The sequence below is a fragment of the Cherax quadricarinatus genome, unplaced genomic scaffold (assembly GCF_038502225.1).
Source record: "Cherax quadricarinatus isolate ZL_2023a unplaced genomic scaffold, ASM3850222v1 Contig62, whole genome shotgun sequence".
NCBI classification, from domain to species: Eukaryota; Metazoa; Arthropoda; class Malacostraca; order Decapoda; family Parastacidae; genus Cherax; species Cherax quadricarinatus.
In genome coordinates, this window is record NW_027195088.1 from 275,946 (window position 1) to 301,032 (window position 25,087).

The following is a 25,087-nucleotide window of genomic DNA, read 5'->3' on the forward strand; positions in this document are numbered from 1 at the left end:
TTTAGTCTACTCTCATGTACCATGCTACACTTGTAGTATACTCTCGTGTACCATGCTACACTTGTCGTATACTCTCATGTACTATGCTACACTTGTAGTATACTCTCATGTACCATGGTGCTCTTGTAGTCTACTATCATGTACCATGCTACACTTTTTGTATGTTCAAGTATCATCACAAACTAAGTTCATATGATCACAATTCGTTTGTTTATGGTGTCCTTAACTGTCTTATTGCCACTGACATGTTTTATTAAAGTTAGTCAGCATAACCCTTGAAGGTACTTCAGTTTCCTTCGGTTTTGCTGAAATATTAGTGACTCTTGGAAGTTATGCTGTTGATTTGTGAAGAATTCCTCGGAGTCTTCTTAAAACACCTTGAGCTAAGCTGGTACAAGTTGCTATGAAATAAATCATCAGGATTGTAATTTGGTATCGGATTAAAATATAACAACTCACATGGAATACTTTTATCAACACCATACAACGCATAATGTGAAGACAGTCACTGACAGGATGGTGAGGAACAATGGTCGATTTGGAGATCTTGTGCTCAAAGTTTACAGCTTTTCAGGAATCTTATTACAGAATTCACCTCCATTATCTGTTATTAGGGACATACGAGTTGTTTGCCTGCAGACTACACGCTCCCTAAACGCTTTACCTACTGTTTCTGCTGCTATCTGCAATAGGAACTACCTGGAGTTTACCTTGAGAGGGTTTCGGGGGTCAACGCTCCTGCTGCTCGGTCTGTTACCAGGCCTCATAGTGGATCACGGTCTGATCAGCCAGGCTGTACTGCAGGCCGCATGCAATGCCTTCTGAATGCAACATACAGGGTTATAAACTATTCCACACTGATAGGGTCAACAGGAAGGGTGGTGGAGTGGCGATGTATGTCAGAGAAAATTTAAATTGTTGTCTTAGACATGATATAAGATTAGAAATATCGAACACATAATATGTTTGGCTGCAGTTTCTCGAGGGACGAGACAAATTATTTTGGGTGTGATTTATAGGCCCCCAAACCTTGATAGGGAGTGCAGTAAGCTGTTATGGGATGAAATTCAAAAGGAATCTGGATATGAAAATGTTGTGATAATGGGAGATTTTAACTTTAGACAAATTGATTGGAACAACATGACAGGAAATCTTGAGTCTAGTGACTTTCTTGATGCGGTTCAGGATTGCTTTTTATAACAGTTTGTGACAGAACTAACAAGAGGAAACAGTCTCCTTGACTTGGTTCTTGTCAACAAAGAATCACTAATTAATAATCTTGAGGTTAATGATGAGCTTGGGGAAAGTGATCACAAATCAATTAGTTTCAATATATCATAGAATTACCCAGATAACTGCAATCAAATCTCTGTCCCAAACTATCGCTTGGCCGATTTCATGGGACTGAAAAATTACCTGGGTGGGCAAAATTGGGATGACCTGGCTATAGGTCAGGTAGGTGATCTTGGTTGCCAATATGACGTTTTTCAGAGCATAGTTCCAGCTGACCAGACAACTTTTGTTCCGAGTAGGAAAATTAGATCTAACAAAAAGATCCCAAGTGGATGAACAATAGATTAAAACATCTCATTGGTCAAAAGAGAAGCATATATAGGCGCATCAAAAGAGGGGATGGGCAGTTAAGAAATCAATGTTTTCAAGGAAGGAATAAGAAAAGCAAAAAGGGATTATGAGGCTAAGGTCGCAAGGGATTCAAAGACTAACACAAAAGAGTTCTTTCAGGTATACAGAAGTAAGATTAGGGACAAGATTTGCCCACTTAAGAGTAACTCTGATCAGATCACTGACAGTGATAAGGATATGTGTGAAATTCTCGATACCTACTTCCTCTCAGTTTTCACCCAGGAAAATACTAGTGATATTCCTGAAATAATAGATTAAGTAGAACAGGATGATAATAAACTATGTACGATTGCGGTAACTAGTGACATGGTTCTCAGACAAATAGAGAAACTTAAACCTAACAAATCCCAAGGTCCTGATGAACTGTTTGCAAGGGTGTTAAAGGAATGTAAAGAGGAACTTAGCATACCTTTGGCTAATCTTTTTAACATATCACTACAAATTGTCACAGTCAGGGCCGGATTAAGAAGTCTCCAGGCCCTAGGCTATTCAGATTGGCGGGGCCCCTTTGAGTTATGGGTAAACGAAGCGACCCCTTCCAGCTTGGGGGTGAAGGGGGGGTCGGTGTGAGCCTGTTTAAGGTATAATTAAATACATTCTTGCTATTTAGATTAAATTTAATAGGGAAAGTACATCAAGACAACCAAAACCATTTACCAACAGCCATTATAACTATCTTGTTAAATCATGCATTTTAAAGAGAATAAACTCAAGACAGCATAGTATTACTAGATTAGGCTATTAAAGTAGTGACATCATGTACCTATTATATTCAGCATAACCATTACAGCACTATTATTCCCTTTATAAATCACTGACCATTATTGTTATCATTGCATCATGCATAAGACTATCAAATCATATAAACTCAAGAAAGTAAAGAATTGTTTATATTCACAGGCACTTCTTAAATAAACTTTTTTCTGGATTTCATATTGGCAAAATCATCAATTATATTCTGAAAATCAATATTTCTTGTTAGATCAGACTCAATGGTCAACAAGGCTAGGTTACACAATTTGTCTTGGCTCATTGTTGAACGGAGCTGGTTTTTCACTCTTTTCAAAACAGAAAATGAATGTTCTTCACTGTTAGTAGCTGGAAGTGTTAGGTAAAGGCGATACACTATGTCAACATTAGGGAAGGTTTCTGAGATACCTGCATTTCTTAAATGTTTCAAAGCAGCTGAGGGCGCACATTTTTCAGGTGGAGCTTTAATCTGATTCATATACCCAGAAAAATTAACTATTTCTTCAACAAATGTGTCCTGAACATCTGCTGAAAGGTGTTGTTCCAACTTTAATGCAGCTTCTCTCAATTCTGCATCTGGCATAGTAGTAATTTTGAACAGAAATCCAAACTTGTCATTGAGATTCTGGTAGATTTCTTTTCTTTTCACCAATTCTGTAATCAGTGAATCCAGAATGACGAAGTATGTAGCTGTCTTACATTTCTGCCTTGGTAGCAACACAATTTCATTGTCTGGCTCTTCAAAATTGCGTTTCCTCTTCCTTGACCGCTGATGATCAGCCCGGTAACTGTAGTCTTTCACCAGCAGTTTAGCTTTCTCTTCAAACATTTCAAAAGCTTCATCATTGCGAAGTGAGCTTACAAATTCCACTAAGCCTCCATAGAGGTTAGCACAAGTAGCCATTTCAATTTCAATTTTCTGAAGTGTCTTGTTCGTGGCATTTAACCGTTCCAGTATACAGTCCCAGAGTAAGGCCATTTCAAAATCTTCCAATTTTGATGCTAAGCTGGCTGCTTCGCTTCTTGTAGTTGCTCTCTGGTCTTCATCCTCTGCTATTTGGATCAAAGCAGAACGTATTTCAGCAAAGCTGTCTTTCAAAGCATGTGTTGCATCATGCTGCGCTGACCACCTTGTTGTTGATAATGATTTGATGACATCTCCATAAATGGTTGACTTGAGTATACTCCACCGATGCGCTGAAGCAGAGAAAAAATTAAAGAGTGCTTGTAAAAGTCCAAAAAATGAAACTGCAGCGACACAACACTCCGCAGCACATGACCCAACAAGATTAAGAGAATGTGCTGAGCAGGGCACATATTCAGCAAGTGGGTTAATTTGCTTGATACGGGCTTGCAATCCATTATATTTACCCGACATGTTACTTGCATTGTCGTAGCTCTGGCCACGGCAATCCATAATAGAGAGATCATGTTCAAGCAGAGTATCCAGTACTACATTCATCATTGTTTCTCCATCATGGCCTGAAAGAGGAATGAATTTTATAAAGCGCTCTACAGGCTTACCACTGGAATCGACAAAGCGAACAATGAATGTCAATTGATCTGTATGTGAAATATCTGGTGTTGAATCTACACTTATTGCAAAGTATTTTGCAGTTTTCACAGCTGCTATGTTATTGAGGACCTTCTTAGTCATCAGTTCAACAAATTCATTGCATATAGTAGATGACATGTAAGATACAGTGCCTCTTCCTGCATTCCCAAGGCGTGACACATGATTTGCTAAGAATGGATCGAATTGTGCTAACAGTTCTATGATCCCTAGGAAATTGCCATTGTTTTCTGAACCAAAAACCTCATTTTCTCCACGGAAAGCAAGTCCTCTTAGAGCTAAGAATTTTACAACAGCAACAACTCTTTCTAGAACTTTTCTCCAATAAGTGCGCTCTTTTTCAGTTTGATTTTCCAAATGAGAATCCAATAAGCCTTTTTTTCTGTGCACGAAATACACTGGCTAAAATGCAGCTCCTGTGAGTGGTGCTGTTTTCATGTTCCTCGAAACGCATGTAATTTTTCCAGTCATTGAACCCCTGTGTGAAGGTATTTTCTTTGGTAGAAAATAGCTTGCATGCTGAATAGTACACTTTTCCTGAGCTTTCAGAGTATACCATCCATGATCTTTTCACAGTTTCTGAATTTGCAAGCTTCCTATAAAACATAAATGACTTTAAACAACGACGACTTCCATCATCATAAATCCTTGCTGATTTCCTAAAGTCAATGTTCAGAGTTTGACTGAAGTTTTCTGCAATGAAAGCATTACGTAGAGAATCTGGGATTACATTTGGCCATGAGGCAGGATCTATTAAGACAAATCCTGTGGATGAAATGTCCGTTGAGACATTGAGAAATAATTGAGGAAGGGCTTCCTGTATGATCTGACGTATCTGCAGATTCAACTGTACTGGTAACATCAGAAACTGTTTTAGTGAGCATGTCTGTGATCTTTCTGCAGCTTCCTACATCTTTCTTTTTCTGTTCTTCTTCTTGAATTTTCTTCTTTCTTTTCTGTGACTCACTCGCATAAGAACGTCCAACATCACGTTCACGAGATGCCATAATGAGGATGTATCATTGTCTGTAATCATGCAAATACAAATTTTACATTATCAATTATTATTAATTTTTTAATTATTATTAATTTTTTAATTATTATTAATTCTTTTTTCTGTCAATTGGGGGGATATGGCCCTTGTAGCCCCCTTTCCTCTGGCTGTGCATCTAAAAATTCAAGACGTTACCAGAAAGGAGTCATATACAGAACTTTTACAATAGATTAGGTTAGCAATTTGGGCTACGAATATTTTACTAATTCATCCTCCTTGATCTCCAATTTACTTAAACAGAAATCATACCGAGTCCAAGAACAATGCACAATGGTATTTATATTACCATTTTCATAACTAAACTAATCATTATGTTTTGCATAATATATGGCCTACCACCATAGATAAGGACATGAGAATTAAAGAATGCAGGGACAATTTTCAGTTTCACCCAACCAACGATTTTCTGATGTGGCTTATGTGTTTCTGGGGAAATATGTAGTAAATTAATTGATGTTCTACATCACTTCCGTCGCAACTTGAAAACTAAGCATTTGCGACGGAAGTGATGTAGAACATCAATCAATTGAGATCTGTTATTGAAATGATAAAGACTTAAAGACAGGACAAAGTGCTTTTAAAACCTACAAACGGAAGTCAGTTTGCGTTTTTAGGTTTTTCTTTATAGCATTTTTACAAAAAAATGCGTCTTTACTGGTCCATGCGTCTTTACTGGTCAAGTAACCCTATCAGGTACCTCCCTTAACATTTAGAGGCGAAAACAAACATTTATCCATACACATCAATGTCTATCAACAACACTTCAGTTAATTTGTCACAGTACAAATCTAGATAACGTGTAATTACTACAGAAAATTGGAGAGGAATCTCCCATACTCACCCATTAGCGGGAAAACACAGCTGTTCTGATGTAAACAAAGGCGTGTTGAGTGTTGCCATCTATGGTTAGGTTTATTTATTTTTATTTTATTTTATTTCATTATTTATTTTTGTTTTGATTCATTTTTAAAAATCAATTTTACTCTCCAAACACTTGAACTTTTTAGGTAGGAACCCCTTTGCTCTTGCACCATGTGCGCAGTCTTGGATGAGCCCCTGCACCCCTTGGACCGCGGGGCCCCCAAATGCGTGGGGCCCTAGGCAAATGCCTAGTTTGCCTATGCGGTAATCGGGCCCTGGGCATAGTGCCTGATAAGTGGAAAATAGCAAATGTAATACCTATTTATAAGGCACGTGACAGGTCCTTGGCTTCGAAATACAGACAAATAAGCCTTACCTTTATAGTGGGAAAATTTATGGAATCAATAATTGCCTACGCAATTCGTAGCCATCTTGACAGGCACAGACTGATTAATGAATCTCAACACGGTTTTACAAAGGGGCGTTTCTGTCTTACGAATTTACTAACTTTTCTCACTAAGGTGTTTGAGGAGGTAGATCATGGTAATGAATATGATATTGTGTATATGGACTTCAGTAACGCTTTCGATCGAGTTCTGCATCAGAGGCTATTGAGGAAACTTAGGGCACACGGAATAGGAGGAGAAATTTTTTCCTGGGAATAGGCATGGCTGACAAATAGGCAGCAGAGAGTTTGCATAAATGGGGAGAAATCGAGAAATCAGAAAGGGGCACGTCACAAGCGGTGTTCCTTAGGGGTCAGTGTTGGGCCCGTTGTTGTTCACAATTTACATAAACGACATAGATGAGGGAATAAACAGCGACATAAGCAAATTTGCTGATGACACCAAAATAGGCAGTCCAATTCATTCTAATGTGGACACTAGAACACTCCAGAATGATTTGAATAGACTGATGCAATGGTCGGAGAAGTGGCAGATACAGTTTAATATTGACAAATGCAAAGTTCTAAATGTTGGACAGGTATATAACCATGCGACATATAAACTAAATAATGTAGATCTTAATACTACTGATTGCGAAAAGGATTTAGGAGTTCTGGTTAGCAGTAATCTAAAACCAAGACAACAGTGCATTAGTGTTCACATAAAGCTAACAAAATTCTTGGCTTCATATCTAGAAGTATAAATAATAGAAGTCCTCAGGTTGTTCTTCAACTCTATATATCCTTGGTTAGGCCTCATTTACACTATGCTGATCAGTTCTGGTCACTGTATTACAGAATGAATATAAATACTCTGGAAAACGTACAGAGAAGGATGACAAATTTGAATACTACTGATTGCGAAAAGGATTTAGGAGTTCTGGTTAGCAGTAATCTAAAACCAAGACAACAGTGCATTAGTGTTCACATAAAGCTAACAAAATTCTTGGCTTCATATCTAGAAGTATAAATAATAGAAGTCCTCAGGTTGTTCTTCAACTCTATATATCCTTGGTTAGGCCTCATTTACACTATGCTGATCAGTTCTGGTCACTGTATTACAGAATGAATATAAATACTCTGGAAAACGTACAGAGAAGGATGACAAATTTGATCCCTTGTATCAGAAATCTTCCCTATGAGGATAGACTAAGGGCCCTGAATCTGCACTTTCTCGAAAGGCGTAGAATTAGGGGGGATATGATCGAGGTGTATAAATAGAAAACAGGAATAAATAAAGCAGATGAAAATAGCGTGCTGAAAATTTCCATCCATGACAGGACTCGCAGCAATGGTTTCAAGTTGGAAAAACTCAGATTCAGGAAGGAGATAGGAAAGCACTGGTTTGGTAATAGAGTTGTGGATGAGTGGAACAAACTCCCGAGTACAGTTATTGAGGCTGAAACGTTCTGTAGGTTTAAAAATAGGTTAGATAAATGCATGAGTGGGTGTGGGTGAGTGTGAGTTGGACCTGACTAGTTTGTGCTGCTGGGTCTGGTGCTGTGGCTCTTTCTTGAGTGGAGGTTACCAGACTGGGTGGGTTATTGGGCTAACCCAGGGGAGGGGGGTCATTGGGCTAATCCGGGGGGGGGGGGACATGGACCTGCTCCGCATGGGTCAGTAGGCCTGTTGCAGTGTTCTTTCTTTCTTATGTTCTTATGTAACATTAGGTGCCTGTCCAGTGCCTTTTTCAAGACAGCCAGGGGTCTATCGGCAATCTCTCTTATGTCTGGTGAAATTGTCTACCATAACACACAGATGTTTGTTGCGCTGAAGTGAACTTCCGAAATTAGCAAACAAATCTAGCACAACTCTTACCCAAGGTTTGCTAGTAGTGAGATACACTTGGATTGGATTAGGATCATTAACATTACGTTTATGCTGCATACAGACACTACATTTCTTATACTGAGAAATATCATTTGCCAAACGAGGCCAAAATTATTTCAATTTGGCTTGTTTTGCAGAACGAGTGATACCAATGCATGCAACACCTGGTACATCGTGGCTACATTCACTAGTGACTGGAATTACTAACTGGTATACCCTTCTGCTAGGAGTACCTAACTCGGCAGTGTGATACAGTAACTCTTGGCTTGTGACAATGCCAATGATGGGTGCTGGTGGCTTCATAGAGAGTTAGATCTTCTTGTAGCAAGAAGCGAATCACTCCAGATCACATGGAGTCTGTTCTTTCAGCGTTCTTTACATCCTAAACCCTAAATGGAGGGTCTGCTATTACTGTACTAATATGATATGAAGAGCATCTGTGACTACATTTGATTTGCCAGTAAAGTCAAGGACCATCTGGCTAATCTTAGAATAGGTTGTTTATTCTGGAATAGAGGAAACGGTGGAACATAACCTGTCAAGACATGAACAGGGTACTGATATCAGAAGTGCTATAAAGATCATACAGTTGCTAAAGCTTCTTTTTCAGTTACTGTATAATTACGTTAAGCCTTTGTAAGGACTCAGCTAGCAAATGCAACTGTGCTGTACTTGCTATCGGTCTTCTGAGCTAGGACGGCACCTATGCCAATCGAACTAGCATCAGTTGTTAGATAGAAAGGCTTAGAAAAATCTGGGATATTCAGAACACGGGCACACTTTAGCTTTTCCTTGAGAGTTTGGAATTCTAATCTTTCACGGAAAGTCCAAACGAAATGAGCATCTTTCTTAAGCAACTCAGTTAAAGGTGCTGCTATAGAAGAAAAATTAGCAATGAATGATCTATAAAAAGCTGCTACGCCCACAGAGGATCTTACGGCATCAGCAGTTTTATGGGATGGAAAATTTAACACTGCAGTTACTTTATGTTGGTCAGTCATAACCCCTCTAGGAGTGACTATGTGACCAAGAAACTTGATTTGTGATCTGATAAACTGATATTTATACAGTTGATCTCTAAATTGGCTTCTACAAGCTTACCAAATACCACATCAAGACTTTTCATGTGTCTCCACATATTCGGACATGACAATTACGTCATCTAAGTACACCATGAGTGCATTACCTATGAGGTCTCTAAGTATACTTGTCATGACCCTCGAGAAAGTTATAGGCGAGGAGTGTAAATCAAAGGAAATGATAATGACCTGTTGAGGTTAGCTCTTGGCTGTCCTCGTGGAGAGAGACATGCAAAAACCATTGTAAGTGTAGCATGGTACATGAAAGTACACTACAAGTGTAACAAGTTACTTGAGAGTAGATTACAAGTGTAGCATCGTATGTGGAACATGAGAGTAAACTCTAAGTGTAGCATGGTATACCTAGAGTATCCCTCTCCAGGTACAATCCAGGTATACAATGCTGGACTTGTAGTCTACTGTCATGTTTCATGCACGATGCTACACTTGTAGTCCTCTCTCAAGTACCATGCTATATTTGTATTCTACTCTCATGTATCATATACCATGCTACACTTTTAGTCTACTCTCATGCACAATGTATCATGCTATACTTGTAGTCTACTCTCGTGTATCATGCTGCACTTGTGGTTTATTCTCATGTACCATGCTACACTTATAGTTTACTCTCATGTACCATGCTACACTTGTGGTCTACTATTACAACCCAGGAATTCAAAGACTTATTATCTTAGGTGTAAAGGGAGCAAAAAAAAAACACACACACAGCAGAAAAACTTTTGACTTATATTATCCTTCACCAAGTAAGGACAGAAGTATGTACACTATACACACCATGTACAGCAATAGGTATCAGTGCACTCCACGGTGAGCAAGGCAGAATAGAAGCCACTAGAGAGCAGGCCGTGCTTCAACCAGCTCTAGAATGGGAATGACAAGGGCAGACAGGTGTGTGGTACCCGCAACACCTCTGCGATTGCCAGAACCATCTTCTCTTTGGCTGAACCTGGGTACTGATCAAACAATGGGACCCCATCGTCCGACCCTAGTACTGGTTCGCTGGTTAAGGAGATAGCCTTTCAATGAGGGTGTGTACATGTGCCGATGAAAGGTTACGTACTTTTTGCATGCCACATCTACTCTTTTGTATCATGCTACACGTGTAGTCGATTCTCATGTGTATGTTTCACTTTACAGTGGCAGCCAGAATCTAACCTGCTGTATAAGTGAGACTCTTCTGTAGTCTTAAGTTGTTTGTTGCATTAAGTGTTGAGTGTAGCTGTAGCTTCCCCTGGCCAATATCTTCCTATCTTGTAAGACTGTAGTCTATCTTTTGGAGCTTTAGTTTGTGTTATCTTGGACTTAGTATTGATGGTGTTGCAAAGTAGCTTTTATTGTAATGTGATGTGATTTGATCTTTGTGGAAATAAGATCAATAATGTTCTACAGTGAACTATTTGCCATTATTACTGCCAAGAAATTAACTTATTGTGCTCAAAGTTGGGAAAAATGAAGAGATGGAATATGTACAGTAATATGGTTTGAAAGTTTGAAGTTGAGTAACATGATCTATGTTGAACAGTTCTTTACAGATGCTTCTCATTTTACGATGGTCCGACTTACGATATTTCCATTTTACGATGGTCCGACTTACGATATTTCCACTTTACGATGGTGCGACAGTGATGCACATTCGGTACTAATAATGTTTTTCTTGTTTAACCAAAGTTTCCAAAGTCCATTCATTATGTCTACTAAACACCCAAAAGTGTCTCCTGTTTCTGGTATTTAGTTAGTTACAGTAATTATTTGTTCATTTAGTTATTCAGTGACAGTAGTTATTTATTCTACAAGGGACTACCTTCACCTTTCCCTCATGAAATAAAAATTCTTAGAAAGAATAGGACATCTATGATAAGGTAAGATATGTGAGAACATGAATACTCTATAGTAATTAGTGATAATAATATCTGAGGTACTCACGATGAGACGGCATCTTTGTGATGATGGTCGAGCATATGGCAGGTATACTGGTCAGTGTCACCTGCTTGTCTACACATGTCACCGATGTCTTCCTCCTGAAGACTCACTCTCCGCAGCTTTGTTACAACTTCCCTGAAAGTCTTGGCCTTCATGAACTGACCAATACCTGCAACATAAGACAAGTTGTCTGGAACTGTTCGTAGCCAGGACTCCAGAGAGACAAAGATGTTGACAACTGTTGATTTAGCTGACAACTACTGCAAGATGTCTGGTCGTAGGAAACAAGATTTGACAAGAAAAATGGAGACAAAAGCGATCATAGAAAGAGGACAATAGTCCTCACCGGGAGTGTTAGAAATGATTATGTGATAAGGGTAGATGAGTTATTAGCAAGTCATTAAGAATACCTGGAGTTTACCTGGAGTTACCTGGAGAGGGTTTCGGGGGTTAACGCCCCCGCGGCCCGGTCTGAGACAAGGCCTCATGGTGGATCATGGTCTGATCAACCAGGCTGTTACTGCTGGCCGCACGCAAGCTGACGTACGAACCACAGCCCGGATGGTCAGGTACTGACTTTAGGAGTCTCTCCAGTGCCTTCTTGAAGACAGCCAGGGTTCGAGGGAATACAGTTCAAGGACCTTCAACCGTTCCCAGTAGTTACGGTGCCTTATTACACTTACGTGTGCCGTGAAAGTTCTTTGTACACTTTCCAGGTCTGCAGTGTCGCCAGCCTTGAAGGGAGTCGTTAGTGTACAGCAGTATTCCAGCCTAGAGAGCACAAGTTCTGATCAAACAAAATGGGACATAAACTACATTGTATACCTGGAGAGATTTTCGAGGGTCAACGCCCCCGCGGCCCGATCTTTGACTAGGTCTCGAGGCAGATCAGGGCTTGATCAAGCAGGCTGTTACTGCTGGCCGCACGTGTTAACGTGCGGCCAGCAGTACGAACTACAGCCCGGCTGGTCAGGTACTGACTTAAGGTGCCTGTCCAGTGCCTTCTTGATAACAGCCATGGGTCTGTCTGTAATCCTTATTTATGCTGGGATGCAGTTGAACAGTTATTGTGTTGTCTCTTAGCGTACTCGTGGCGCCCCAGTTTTCATTAGGGGGGATGTTGCACAGCCTGACGAGACTTCTGTTTTCATAGGAAGTGTTTTTTTGTGTGTAAATTTGGTACTAATCCTTCTAAGATTTTCCAGGTGTATATTATCATATATCTTTCCCGCCTGCATTCCAGGGAGTACCAGTCAAGGAACTTCAGCCTTTCCAAGTAATTTAGGTGTTTTATCATACATGCGTTGTGAAGGTTCTCTGTACATTCTCCAGGTTAGCAGTTTCACCTGCCTTGAAAGGCGCCGTTAGTGTACAGCGGTATTCCAGCCCAGAAGGTTCTCATTATCCATCCTATCATTTTCTAGAAGATGTGGTAGATACATTGTTGTGATCTTTGAAAGTGATGTCCTCTGACATGTCATTCACATTAGTTTTCCGCTCTATTGTGTAATTTGAATTTGTTTCATATTTCCATATTGTTTTTAATTTCCTCAAGTTTTCCATATCGAAGTAACTGAAATTTCTAATCAATGAACTTCATATTGTTTTCTGTGGCCCATTTAAAGATTTGTTTCACGTTCGCTTGAAGTCATTAAGTGTCTTCGATGGAGGACACTCTTGCAAACTCGGGTGTCATCCGCACAGGAAGATACGGTGCTGTGGCAGGAATCTCTGTCTACATTAGATACGAGGATGAGGGACATTATGGGGCGAGTACTGTGCCTTGTGGAACACAGCTTTTCACTGTAGCCGCCTCAGACTTCACTCTGTTTACTCATACTCTTTCTGTCTGTTTGTTAGGAAGCTATAGATACATTTGCCAACTTTTCCCATTATTCCTTTTCCACATATTTTGTGCGCTATTACACCATGGTCACACTTGTCAAAGGCTTTCACAAAGTCTGTGTATACTACATCTGCATTTTGTTTGTCCTCTTTAGCATCCAAGACCTTGTCATAGTGATCCAGTAGTTGGGACAAGCAGGAGCGGTCTGCTTTAAACCCATGTTGCCCTGAGTTGTGTAACTGATGGGTATCTAGATGAATGGCGATCTTTCTTCTTAGAACCCTTTCAAAGATATTTATGATGTAGGATGTTAGTGCTATTGCTTTACTACCATCTTCGTTGAGCTGAGCTATGTCTGTTGTTTTAAGTGACTTTGGGATGACCCCTGTGTTGTCCATGTTCTCTCTCATAGAATGCTAAAGGAACGTGACAAGGGCTTCTTGCAATTTGTGATGAACACTGAGTTCCACGAGTCTGGGCCTGGGGCAAAGTCCATGAACATGTTATGCGATGTTAAGATAATATCAGAGATGATTAAATTGACCAAATTCTGAGTCTCGGTCATAAACAATTCATTTAGGTTGTCGACTCTTAGTCTGGTTAGAGGCTCCAGGTAAACTCCAATAAACACCGAGTCATACTGTGCCTTTAGTATCTCACTCATTTCCTTGATGTCGTCTGTGTACGTCCCATCTCGTCTAAGCAGGGGTCCAATACTGGATGTTGTTTTCGCCTTAGATTTGGCATAAGAAAAGAAATATTTTGAGTTTCTATCAATTTCATTTATGGCTTTTAGTACTTCGTGAGTTTCTTGCCTCCTGTATGATTCTTTGAGCTTAAGTTCGATATTTTCTATTTCTCTGACTAGTGCCTCCCTTCGGTTTTCAAATATACTGACAAGGTTTTGGTTTTCTATCTTCACTGCTAAAACTTTAACTATATCATTTGAGGTGTTTACTAGTTCCGAGCAAATGAGGGACTCTGTGATGTACAGGCCGACCCCAACCCCTTTTCCTTTTTTGCCTGCTTACTGTGTCGCATCTATATAGGTTATAAAAGGGGATTCATATTTCCTTGTCAAAATGATCCTTTATGTGGGCCTCTGAAAACCTGAAACATTGCGTTTGACTCTGTGAGCAGTCCGCTGATGAAAGGTATTCTGTTATTCGTTGCTTGTTTTAGACCCTGTATATTTACAAAGATAAATGGCGCCCAATGAGGCCACTGACTGTGCCTCCGCTCCTGAAGTGATCCGTATTGGTGTTTGATTTCTGTCATTTCTTGCCAGCTCATCTTCCTTCCTGGCACTAAAAAACCTCCATCTCTAGAGTAGTTATGGCTTCCCTGGTTTGTTTCACATGGTCTGAGTGACCTGGATCTTCTTGTCTTCTTTAGGTGGTGTGTCTGACAGTATATGTTGTAGTAGTCCTTTTCCTGGACTGAAGAGCGACACATATCAGTGTGAAAAAAATTGCAGGAAGGTGAGCTGCTTTCTCCTGTTATGTGGATGCAAAATTTTCTGGGATGGTTAAAATTGCATGTCCCACCAGCTTTACCGGATATTTCGTGCCAGCAGATACCCAAGGCATAATTGGCTTTGGTTTGGTTTCTGTTTGCCTTGATTTTTCTTGCCTACATTCTCTACCGGTGCGTTTTTTCTAACTCCCCGCTATCTACAATACCACCTCTACCAATGGTGCTTCCACCAATTTATACTGGTAATGTTTCCATATTATTCCTCGGAGCATCATCTCCGTGTTTGCCATCTCCAGTGGCATTGCTATTTTGTAACTCTGGAGTCCGCATATCTTTATACCTGTTTACCCAGCACCAGGACTCCTGTCTCCCTCCGGTGCACTGACTTTCTTTGTTCTTACAGGTACTGTCCTCCAAGACAACATCAACACCTGGGGTAGCAACACCATCTGGCACACTCCTTTTATTTACCCAACTGTTATACACTGTACTGTATACCTCCACTTACCTATACTGTAGCCCAGATCAATGAGTGATGTCACAACCAACACTGAGTTGAGGGAGTTGCCACCGATGTCAAAGAATGATGTGTTGAGCGAGAGGCGTTGACTTCGTGCAACTTGTGGCCCCAAGACCCGAGCAACAGTCAGCAAGAGAGTGCGAGCAACACCAGCCTCCTCTTTACTCACACCACTAACGTCAACCTCAACTTCTCTCTCATCTGTTCAACAATGAAGTAAACTCAAACTCTGACACTATTGTTGTAAATAAAAGATAAAAAAATTATTTCCCTTATTATGCCAACGATCTTTGAATATTGACAGTATGATAACCTGGTCACAGTATTACTATATCCATGGAGAAGCGCTAAACCTGTAGCATCATACACCACCCGGGGAATACCAGTAAATCAAGTTTGAACATAAGTACGTATTTCTTATTGCTTGGATAAAGACTCTTAACCAAGATATTTCCTCACACTGAGTGTGCGTGGTTCGAGCCCTGGCCGGGTGAAAGCATTGGGTGCTTTCCTTACACCTGAAGTGCATGTTCACCTAGCAAGTAAGTAGATACCTGGCTGTTAACCTACTGGTGTGGGTAGCATCCTGAAGGACAAGATTGGAGGACCATAATAGATATAATGCAGACAGTCCTGGATAACGCACTGACTTTCCTGGGTTATTCTGGCTGGCTAACATTACAGGGAATAATTCCCAGAAAAATCTTATCCTAAAGCATTATGGGTAAGTTGTAGACACAGGTAACTTCAATAAGCCAATCATCATTAAGGTGGTAATTATTAAATATATATAAGACAGAGATATACTAGAACATTGTTGAAGAATGTCTTAGTGTCTGGTACACACTGCACAAGCAAGTTGCTGCTATATCCATTGAATAATCCACTACATTTTACAGAAAACTCTGCATATAAGTGAGAATGAGGCAGGTTTACCTAGCATAACAAGTGTTACTTACACAATAAATAGCGGAGATATGGCATAGTGTGACAAGTATTACTGGTAAAACAAGTGATGGTGGTATGACACAATGACAAGTGTTACTGGTATAACAATAAGGGATGGTGGTGTGGTATAGTGAGAAGTATTACTGGTACAACAAGTGTGGTATAGTGAGAAGTGTTACTGGTAAAACAAGTGAGTATAGTAACAAGTGTTACTGGTACAACAATAAGGGATGGTTGTGTGGTATAGTGACAATTGTTACTGGTACAACAAGTGTGGTATAGTGAGAAGTGTTACTGGTACAACAAGTGTGGTATAGTAACAAGTGTTACTGGTACAACAAGAAGTAATGGTAGCATGGTATAGTGACAAGTGTTACTAGTACAACAACAAGCAATGGTAGTGTGGTATAGTGAAAAGTGTTACTGGTACAACAACAAGTGATGGTAGTGTGGTATAGTGAAAAGTGTTACTGGTACAACAACAAGTGATGGTAGTGTGGTATAGTGACAAGTGTTACTGGTACAACAAGTGATGGTAGTGTGGTATAGTGACAAGTGTTACTGGTACAACAACAAGTAATGGTAGTGTGGTATAGTGACAAGTGTTGCTGGTACAAGTGGTGGTGGTGTGATAGAGTGACAAGTGTTACTGGTACAACTGGTGGTGGAGTGGTACAAGTAACAAGTGTCACTGGTACAAGTGGTGGTGGTATGGAACAGCAAAAAGTGTTCTTGGTACAAATGGTTGTGGTGTGGTATAGTAACAAGTATTACTGGTACAAGTGGAGGGGGTGTGGTATAATAACAAGTGTTACTGGTACAAGTGGAGGGGGTGTGGTATAATAACAAGTGTTACTGGTACAAGTGGAGGGGGTGTGGTATAATAACAAGTGTTACTGGTACAAGTGGAGGGGGTGTGGCACAGTAACAAGTGTTACTGGTACAAGTGGAGGAGGTGTGGTACAATAACAAGTGTTACTGGTACAAGTGGAGGGGGTGTGGTACAGTAACAAGTGTTACTGGTACAAGTGGAGGGGGTGTGGTACAGTAACAAGTGTTACTGGTACAAGTGGAGGGGGAGTGGTACAGTAACAAGTGTTACTGGTACAAGTGGAGCGGGTGTGGTACAGTAACAAGTGTTACTGGTACAAGTGGAGGGGGTGTGGTACAGTAACAAGTGTTACTGGTACAAGTGGAGGGGGTGTGGTACAGTAACAAGTGTTACTGGTACAAGTGGAGGGGGTGTGGTACAGTAACAAGTGTTACTGGTACAAGTGGAGCGGGTGTGGTACAGTAACAAGTGTTACTGGTACAAGTGGAGGGGGTGTGGTACAGTAACAAGTGTTACTGGTACAAGTGGAGGGGGTGTGGTACAGTAACAAGTGTTACTGGTACAAGTGGATGTGGTGTGGTACAGTAACAAGTGTTACTGGTACAAGTGGAGGGGTGTGGTACAGTAACAAGTGTTACTGGTACAAGTGGAGGGGGTGTGGTACAGTAACAAGTGTTACTGGTACAAGTGGTAGTGGTGTGGTACAGTAACAAGTGTTACTGGTACAAGTGGAGCGGGTGTGGTACAGTAACAAGTGTTACTGGTACAAGTGGAGGGGGTGTGGTACAGTAACAAGTGTTACTGGTACAAGTGGAGGGGGTGTGGTACAGTAACAAGTGTTACTGGTACAAGTGGAGGGGGTGTGGTACAGTAACAAGTGTTACTGGTACAAGTGGAGGGGGTGAGGTACAGTAACAAGTGTTACTGGTACAAGTGGAGGGGGTGTGGTACAGTAACAAGTGTTCCTGGTACAAGTGGAGGGGGTGTGGTACAGTAACAAGTGTTACTGGTACAGGTGGAGGGGGTGTGGTACAGTAACAAGTGTTACTGGTACAAGTGGAGGGGGTGTGGTACAGTAACAAGTGTTACTGGTACAAGTGGAGGGGGTGTGGTACAGTAACAAGTGTTACTGGTACAAGTGGAGGGGGTGTGGTACAATAACAAGTGTTACTGGTACAAGTGGAGCGGGTGTGGTACAGTAACAAGTGTTACTGGTACAAGTGGAGGGGGTGTGGTACAGTAACAAGTGTTACTAGTATAAGTGGTAGTGGTGTGGTACAGTAACAAGTGTTACTGGTACAAGTGGAGGGGGTGTGGTACAGTAACAAGTGTTACTGGTACAAGTGGAGGGGGTGTGGTACAGTAACAAGTGTTACTGATACAAGTGGAGGGGGTGTGGTACAGTAACAAGTGTTACTGGTACAAGTGGAGGGGGTGTGGTACAGTAACAAGTGTTACTGGTACAAGTGAAGGGGGTGTGGTACAGTAACAAGTGTTACTAGTATAAGTGGTAGTGGTGTGGTACAGTAACAAGTCTTACTGGTACAAGTGGAGCGGGTGTGGTACAGTAACAAGTGTTACTGGTACAAGTGGAGGGGGTGTGGTACAGTAAGAAGTGTTACTGGTACAAGTGGAGGGGGTGTGGTACAGTAACAAGTGTTACTGGTACAAGTGGAGGGGGTGAGGTACAGTAACAAGTGTTACTGGTACAAGTGGAGGGGGTGTGGTACAGTAACAAGTGTTGCTGGTACAAGTGGAGGGGGTGTGGTACAGTAACAAGTGTTACTGGTACAAGTGGAGGGGGTGTGGTACAGTAACAAGTGTTACTGGTACAAGTGGAGGGGGTGTGGTACAGTGACAAGTGTTACTGGTACAAGTGGAGGGGGTGTGGTACAGTAACAAGTGTTACTGGTACAAGTGGAGGGGGTGTGGTACAATAACAAGTGTTACTGGTACAAGTGGAGGGGGTGTGGTACAGTAACAAGTATTACTGGTACAAGTGGAGGGGGTGTGGTACAGTAACAAGTGTTACTGGTACAAGTGGAGGGGGAGTGGTACAGTAACAAGTGTTACTGGTACAAGTGGAGCGGGTGTGGTACAGTAACAAGTGTTACTGGTACAAGTGGAGGGGGTGTGGTACAGTAACAAGTGTTACTGGTACAAGTGGAGGGGGTGTGGTACAGTAACAAGTGTTACTGGTACAAGTGGAGGGGGTGTGGTACAGTAACAAGTGTTACTGGTACAAGTGGAGCGGGTGTGGTACAGTAACAAGTGTTACTGGTACAAGTGGAGGGGGTGTGGTACAGTAACAAGTGTTACTGGTACAAGTGGAGGGGGTGTGGTACAGTAACAAGTGTTACTGGTACAAGTGGAGGTGGTGTGGTACAGTAACAAGTGTTACTGGTACAAGTGGAGAGGTGTGGTACAGTAACAAGTGTTACTGGTACAAGTGGAGGGGGTGTGGTACAGTAACAAGTGTTACTGGTACAAGTGGTAGTGGTGTGGTACAGTAACAAGTGTTACTGGTACAAGTGGAGCGGGTGTGGTACAGTAACAAGTGTTACTGGTACAAGTGGAGGGGGTGTGGTACAGTAACAAGTGTTACTGGTACAAGTGGAGGGGGTGCGGTACAGTAACAAGTGTTACTGGTACAAGTGGAGGGGGTGTGGTACAGTAACAAGTGTTACTGGTACAAGTGGAGGGGGTGAGGTACAGTAACAAGTGTTACTGGTACAAGTGGAGGGGGTGTGGTACAGTAACAAGTGTTGCTGGTACAAGTGGAGGGGGTGTGGTACAATAACAAGTGTTACTGGTACAAGTGGAGGGGGTGTGGTACAGTAACAAGTGTTACTGGTACAAGTGGAGGGGGTGTGGTACAATAACAAGTGTTACTGGTACAAGTGGAGGGGGTGTGGTACAGTAACAAGTGTTACTGGTACAAGTGGAGGGGGTGTGGTACAGTAACAAGTGTTACTAGTATAAGTGGTAGTGGTGTGGTACAGTAACAAGTGTTACTGGTACAAGTGGAGGGGGTGTGGTACAGTAACAAGTGTTACTGGTACAAGTGGAGGGGGTGTGGTACAGTAACAAGTGTTACTGGTACAAGTGGAGGGGGTGTGGTACAGTAACAAGTGTTACTGGTACAAGTGGAGGGGGTGTGGTACAGTAACAAGTGTTACTGGTACAAGTGGAGGGGGTGAGGTACAGTAACAAGTGTTACTGGTACAAGTGGAGGGGGTGTGGTACAGTAACAAGTGTTGCTGGTACAAGTGGAGGGGGTGTGGTACAGTAACAAGTGTTACTGGTACAGGTGGAGGGGGTGTGGTACAGTAACAAGTGTTACTGGTACAAGTGGAGGGGGTGTGGTACAGTAACAAGTGTTACTGGTACAAGTGGAGGGGGTGTGGTACAGTAACAAGTGTTACTGGTACAAGTGGAGGGGGTGTGGTACAATAACAAATGTTACTGGTACAAGTGGAGCGGGTGTGGTACAGTAACAAGTGTTACTGGTACAAGTGGAGGGGGTGTGGTACAGTAACAAGTGTTACTAGTATAAGTGGTAGTGGTGTGGTACAGTAACAAGTGTTACTGGTACAAGTGGAGGGGGTGTGGTACAGTAACAAGTGTTACTGGTACAAGTGGAGGGGGTGTGGTACAGTAACAAGTGTTACTGATACAAGTGGAGGGGGTGTGGTACAGTAACAAGTGTTACTGGTACAAGTGGAGGGGGTGTGGTACAGTAACAAGTGTTACTGGTACAAGTGAAGGGGGTGTGGTACAGTAACAAGTGTTACTAGTATAAGTGGTAGTGGTGTGGTACAGTAACAAGTCTTACTGGTACAAGTGGAGCGGGTGTGGTACAGTAACAAGTGTTACTGGTACAAGTGGAGGGGGTGTGGTACAGTAAGAAGTGTTACTGGTACAAGTGGAGGGGGTGTGGTACAGTAACAAGTGTTACTGGTACAAGTGGAGGGGGTGAGGTACAGTAACAAGTGTTACTGGTACACGGGGAGGGGGTGTGGTACAGTAACAAGTGTTGCTGGTACAAGTGGAGGGGGTGTGGTACAGTAACAAGTGTTACTGGTACAAGTGGAGGGGGTGTGGTACAGTAACAAGTGTTACTGGTACAAGTGGAGGGGGTGTGGTACAGTGACAAGTGTTACTGGTACAAGTGGAGGGGGTGTGGTACAGTAACAAGTGTTACTGGTACAAGTGGAGGGGGTGTGGTACAATAACAAGTGTTACTGGTACAAGTGGAGGGGGTGTTGTATAGTAACAAGTATTACTGGTACAAGTGGAGGGGGTGTGGTACAGTAACAAGTGTTACTGGTACAAGTGGAGGGGGAGTGGTACAGTAACAAGTGTTACTGGTACAAGTGGAGCGGGTGTGGTACAGTAACAAGTGTTACTGGTACAAGTGGAGGGGGTGTGGTACAGTAACAAGTGTTACTGGTACAAGTGGAGGGGGTGTGGTACAGTAACAAGTGTTACTGGTACAAGTGGAGGGGGTGTGGTACAGTAACAAGTGTTACTGGTACAAGTGGAGCGGGTGTGGTACAGTAACAAGTGTTACTGGTACAAGTGGAGGGGGTGTGGTACAGTAACAAGTGTTACTGGTACAAGTGGAGGGGGTGTGGTACAGTAACAAGTGTTACTGGTACAAGTGGAGGTGGTGTGGTACAGTAACAAGTGTTACTGGTACAAGTGGAGAGGTGTGGTACAGTAACAAGTGTTACTGGTACAAGTGGAGGGGGTGTGGTACAGTAACAAGTGTTACTGGTACAAGTGGTAGTGGTGTGGTACAGTAACAAGTGTTACTGGTACAAGTGGAGCGGGTGTGGTACAGTAACAAGTGTTACTGGTACAAGTGGAGGGGGTGTGGTACAGTAACAAGTGTTACTGGTACAAGTGGAGGGGGTGCGGTACAGTAACAAGTGTTACTGGTACAAGTGGAGGGGGTGTGGTACAGTAACAAGTGTTACTGGTACAAGTGGAGGGGGTGAGGTACAGTAACAAGTGTTACTGGTACAAGTGGAGGGGGTGTGGTACAGTAACAAGTGTTGCTGGTACAAGTGGAGGGGGTGTGGTACAATAACAAGTGTTACTGGTACAAGTGGAGGGGGTGTGGTACAGTAACAAGTGTTACTGGTACAAGTGGAGGGGGTGTGGTACAATAACAAGTGTTACTGGTACAAGTGGAGGGGGTGTGGTACAGTAACAAGTGTTACTGGTACAAGTGGAGGGGGTGTGGTACAGTAACAAGTGTTACTAGTATAAGTGGTAGTGGTGTGGTACAGTAACAAGTGTTACTGGTACAAGTGGAGGGGGTGTGGTACAGTAACAAGTGTTACTGGTACAAGTGGAGGGGGTGTGGTACAGTAACAAGTGTTACTGGTACAAGTGGAGGGGGTGTGGTACAGTAACAAGTGTTACTGGTACAAGTGGAGGGGGTGTGGTACAGTAACAAGTGTTACTGGTACAAGTGAAGGGGGTGTGGTACAGTAACAAGTGTTACTAGTATAAGTGGTAGTGGTGTGGTACAGTAACAAGTGTTACTGGTACAAGTGGAGCGGGTGTGGTACAGTAACAAGTGTTACTGGTACAAGTGGAGGGGGTGTGGTACAGTAAGAAGTGTTACTGGTACAAGTGGAGGGGGTGTGGTACAGTAACAAGTGTTACTGGTACAAGTGGAGGGGGTGAGGTACAGTAACAAGTGTTACTGGTACAAGTGGAGGGGGTGTGGTACAGTAACAAGTGTTGCTGGTACAAGTGGACGGGGTGTGGTACAGTAACAAGTGTTACTGGTACAAGTGGAGGGGGTGTGGTACAGTAACAAGTGTTACTGGTACAAGTGGAGGGGGTGTGGTACAGTAACAAGTGTTACTGGTACAAGTGGAGGGGGTGTGGTACAGTAACAAGTGTTACTGGTACAAGTGGAGGGGGTGTGGTACAATAACAAGTGTTACTGGTACAAGTGGAGGGGGTGTGGTACAGTAACAAGTGTTACTGGTACAAGTGGAGGGGGTGTGGTACAGTAACAAGTGTTACTAGTATAAGTGGTAGTGGTGTGATACAGTAACAAGTGTTACTGGTACAAGTGGAGGGGGTGTGGTACAGTAACAAGTGTTACTGGTACAAGTGGAGGGGGTGTGGTACAGTAACAAGTGTTACTGGTACAAGTGGAGGGGGTGTGGTACAGTAACAAGTGTTACTGGTACAAGTGGAGGGGGTGTGGTACAATAACAAGTGTTACTGGTACAAGTGAAGGGGGTGTGGTACAGTAACAAGTGTTACTAGTATAAGTGGTAGTGGTGTGGTACAGTAACAAGTGTTACTGGTACAAGTGGAGCGGGTGTGGTACAGTAACAAGTGTTACTGGTACAAGTGGAGGGGGTGTGGTACAGTAACAAGTGTTACTGGTACAAGTGGAGGGGGTGTGGTACAGTAACAAGTGTTACTAGTATAAGGGGGCAGTAGGGGAATTTTCCGCGCGCTCTCAAAAAAAATCGAAAAATTATGGAAATTGAGTTATGTATACAGAAAAATAACTTAACTCTTTGGCAACACAAATGTACCAGAATCAATGTTCTACGACGTTTCTACAAGAAATTATAGTCATTTATATCAGGTATTGTGACGGTGATGTTGGTAGCGAGTTTGCTCGCAGCACATATATTTTTTGGAATTTTTTCCTTGTTTTTTATCTCTTTTTCTTGCATTATTCTTTCTAATATAATAACTGACTATTTGGCATCATATAAGATTAGGTGGAGATTATCCGTAGACTTTGAGCCTACCAGGCCTCCCGCCGCTCCGGAGAGTGCCAGGAGAAATCACTTCATTATTACGCTTATACCAGCTTATATATGAACTCTACGGCTTATTTATCTATCAGAATTGATCTAATATGCTATAATAAACACTATAAATAACATACAAACATGTTATATACTCTAGACTGAATAATAGGCAATAATATGGCGCGAGACCATCTGGAATATTTCGATATAAATGTGTTAATCCTCTCCATGTCGTCTCTGAGTAAGAGAAAACGGTACTTTGAAGAGGATAACTACACTAGAACATCAGTTTACTAAGAAATACCCAAACAAACGCGATTTTCGCGATTTTTTTTTTTTTTTTTTTTTGGAGATGGTGGGCCGGCCGGCGTTCCAGGCCAATATGTCGGAAGTAACTTATTCACCTAATGTACCTATTTATTCCTTTATTAGTTAATTAAATGGAATAATATTCACAGAAATTGTAGAATAATAATTTCTCTAATTTCCTTCGGACAATTTTTGGAAATATTCCAAATACTTTTGGAGTTATGTGGGAGTAAAGGGCAGAATTTTGCAACATTCCAAGAACTAGCAAACTTCATTTTTTTAGTGAAATAAAGATAAGTTATTTAGAGGAAAGGTACTAATTACAAATTTTGTATTAGCATTGTTCTCTCAGTACCAAGTGTCCAAACAACATTACGTCGTCCCAAATAAGACTACCATCCTGCCAAAGGACATATTCAGTAAATCAGTCCTTTTTCAGTCTTTTCTCAGTTGTTGTGTGAGGTATATTTTTGATAAATATTTTTTACAAAGAGTGAAAACACTTTGTCTCGTGCACCAAAACTGGAGGAAATCGGTCGGTAAACAAAAAACTATAATTAATTGCCCTACTGCTCCCTAAGTGGTGGTGGTGCGGTACAGTAACAAGTGTTACTGGTACAAGTGGTTGTGGTGAGGTATAGTAACAAGGGCTACTGGTATAAGTATTGGTGGCGTGATAAACTAACAAGTGTTACTGGTACAAGTGGTGGTGGTGTGGTACAGTAACAAGTGTTACTGGTACAAGTGGTTGTGGTGAGGTATAGTAACAAGTGTTACTGGTATAAATGGTTGTGGTGTGGTATAGTAACAAGGGCTACTGGTATAAGTATTGGTGGCGTGATACACTAACAAGTGTTACTGGTACAAGTGGTGGTGGTGTGGTACAGTAACAATTGTTATTGGTACAAGTGATGGTGGTGTGGTACAGTAACAAGTGCTACTGGTACAAGTGGTGATAGTGCGGTACAGTAACAAATGTTACTGGTACAAGTGATAGTGGTGTGGTACAGTAACAAGCGTTACTGGTATAAGTGGTGGTGGTGTGGAATAGTAACAAGTGTTACTGGTGTGGTATACCAAAAAATGTTACTGGTACAAATGGTTGTGGCGAGGTATAGTAACAAGTGTTACTGGTACAAGTGGTGGTGGTGTGGTATAGTAACAAGTGTTACTGGTACA

General features: G+C 41.8%; 1 protein-coding gene across 1 annotated transcript in view; it reads right to left on the minus strand.

Annotated features, from left to right (window-relative positions):
• The window catches only part of LOC128702899 (beta-alanyl-bioamine nonribosomal peptide synthetase ebony-like), a gene marked incomplete at its 5' end in the record, with an annotated part of 330,023 nt that overhangs the window by 186,531 nt on the left and 118,405 nt on the right, over positions 1-25,087 (minus strand). Inside the window, 2 exons of the mRNA XM_070079974.1 lie at positions 11,181-11,346; positions 15,008-15,220. Of these exons, the coding sequence (XP_069936075.1) occupies positions 11,181-11,346; positions 15,008-15,220 (379 nt within the window). The remainder of the gene's footprint in view (positions 1-11,180; positions 11,347-15,007; positions 15,221-25,087) is intronic.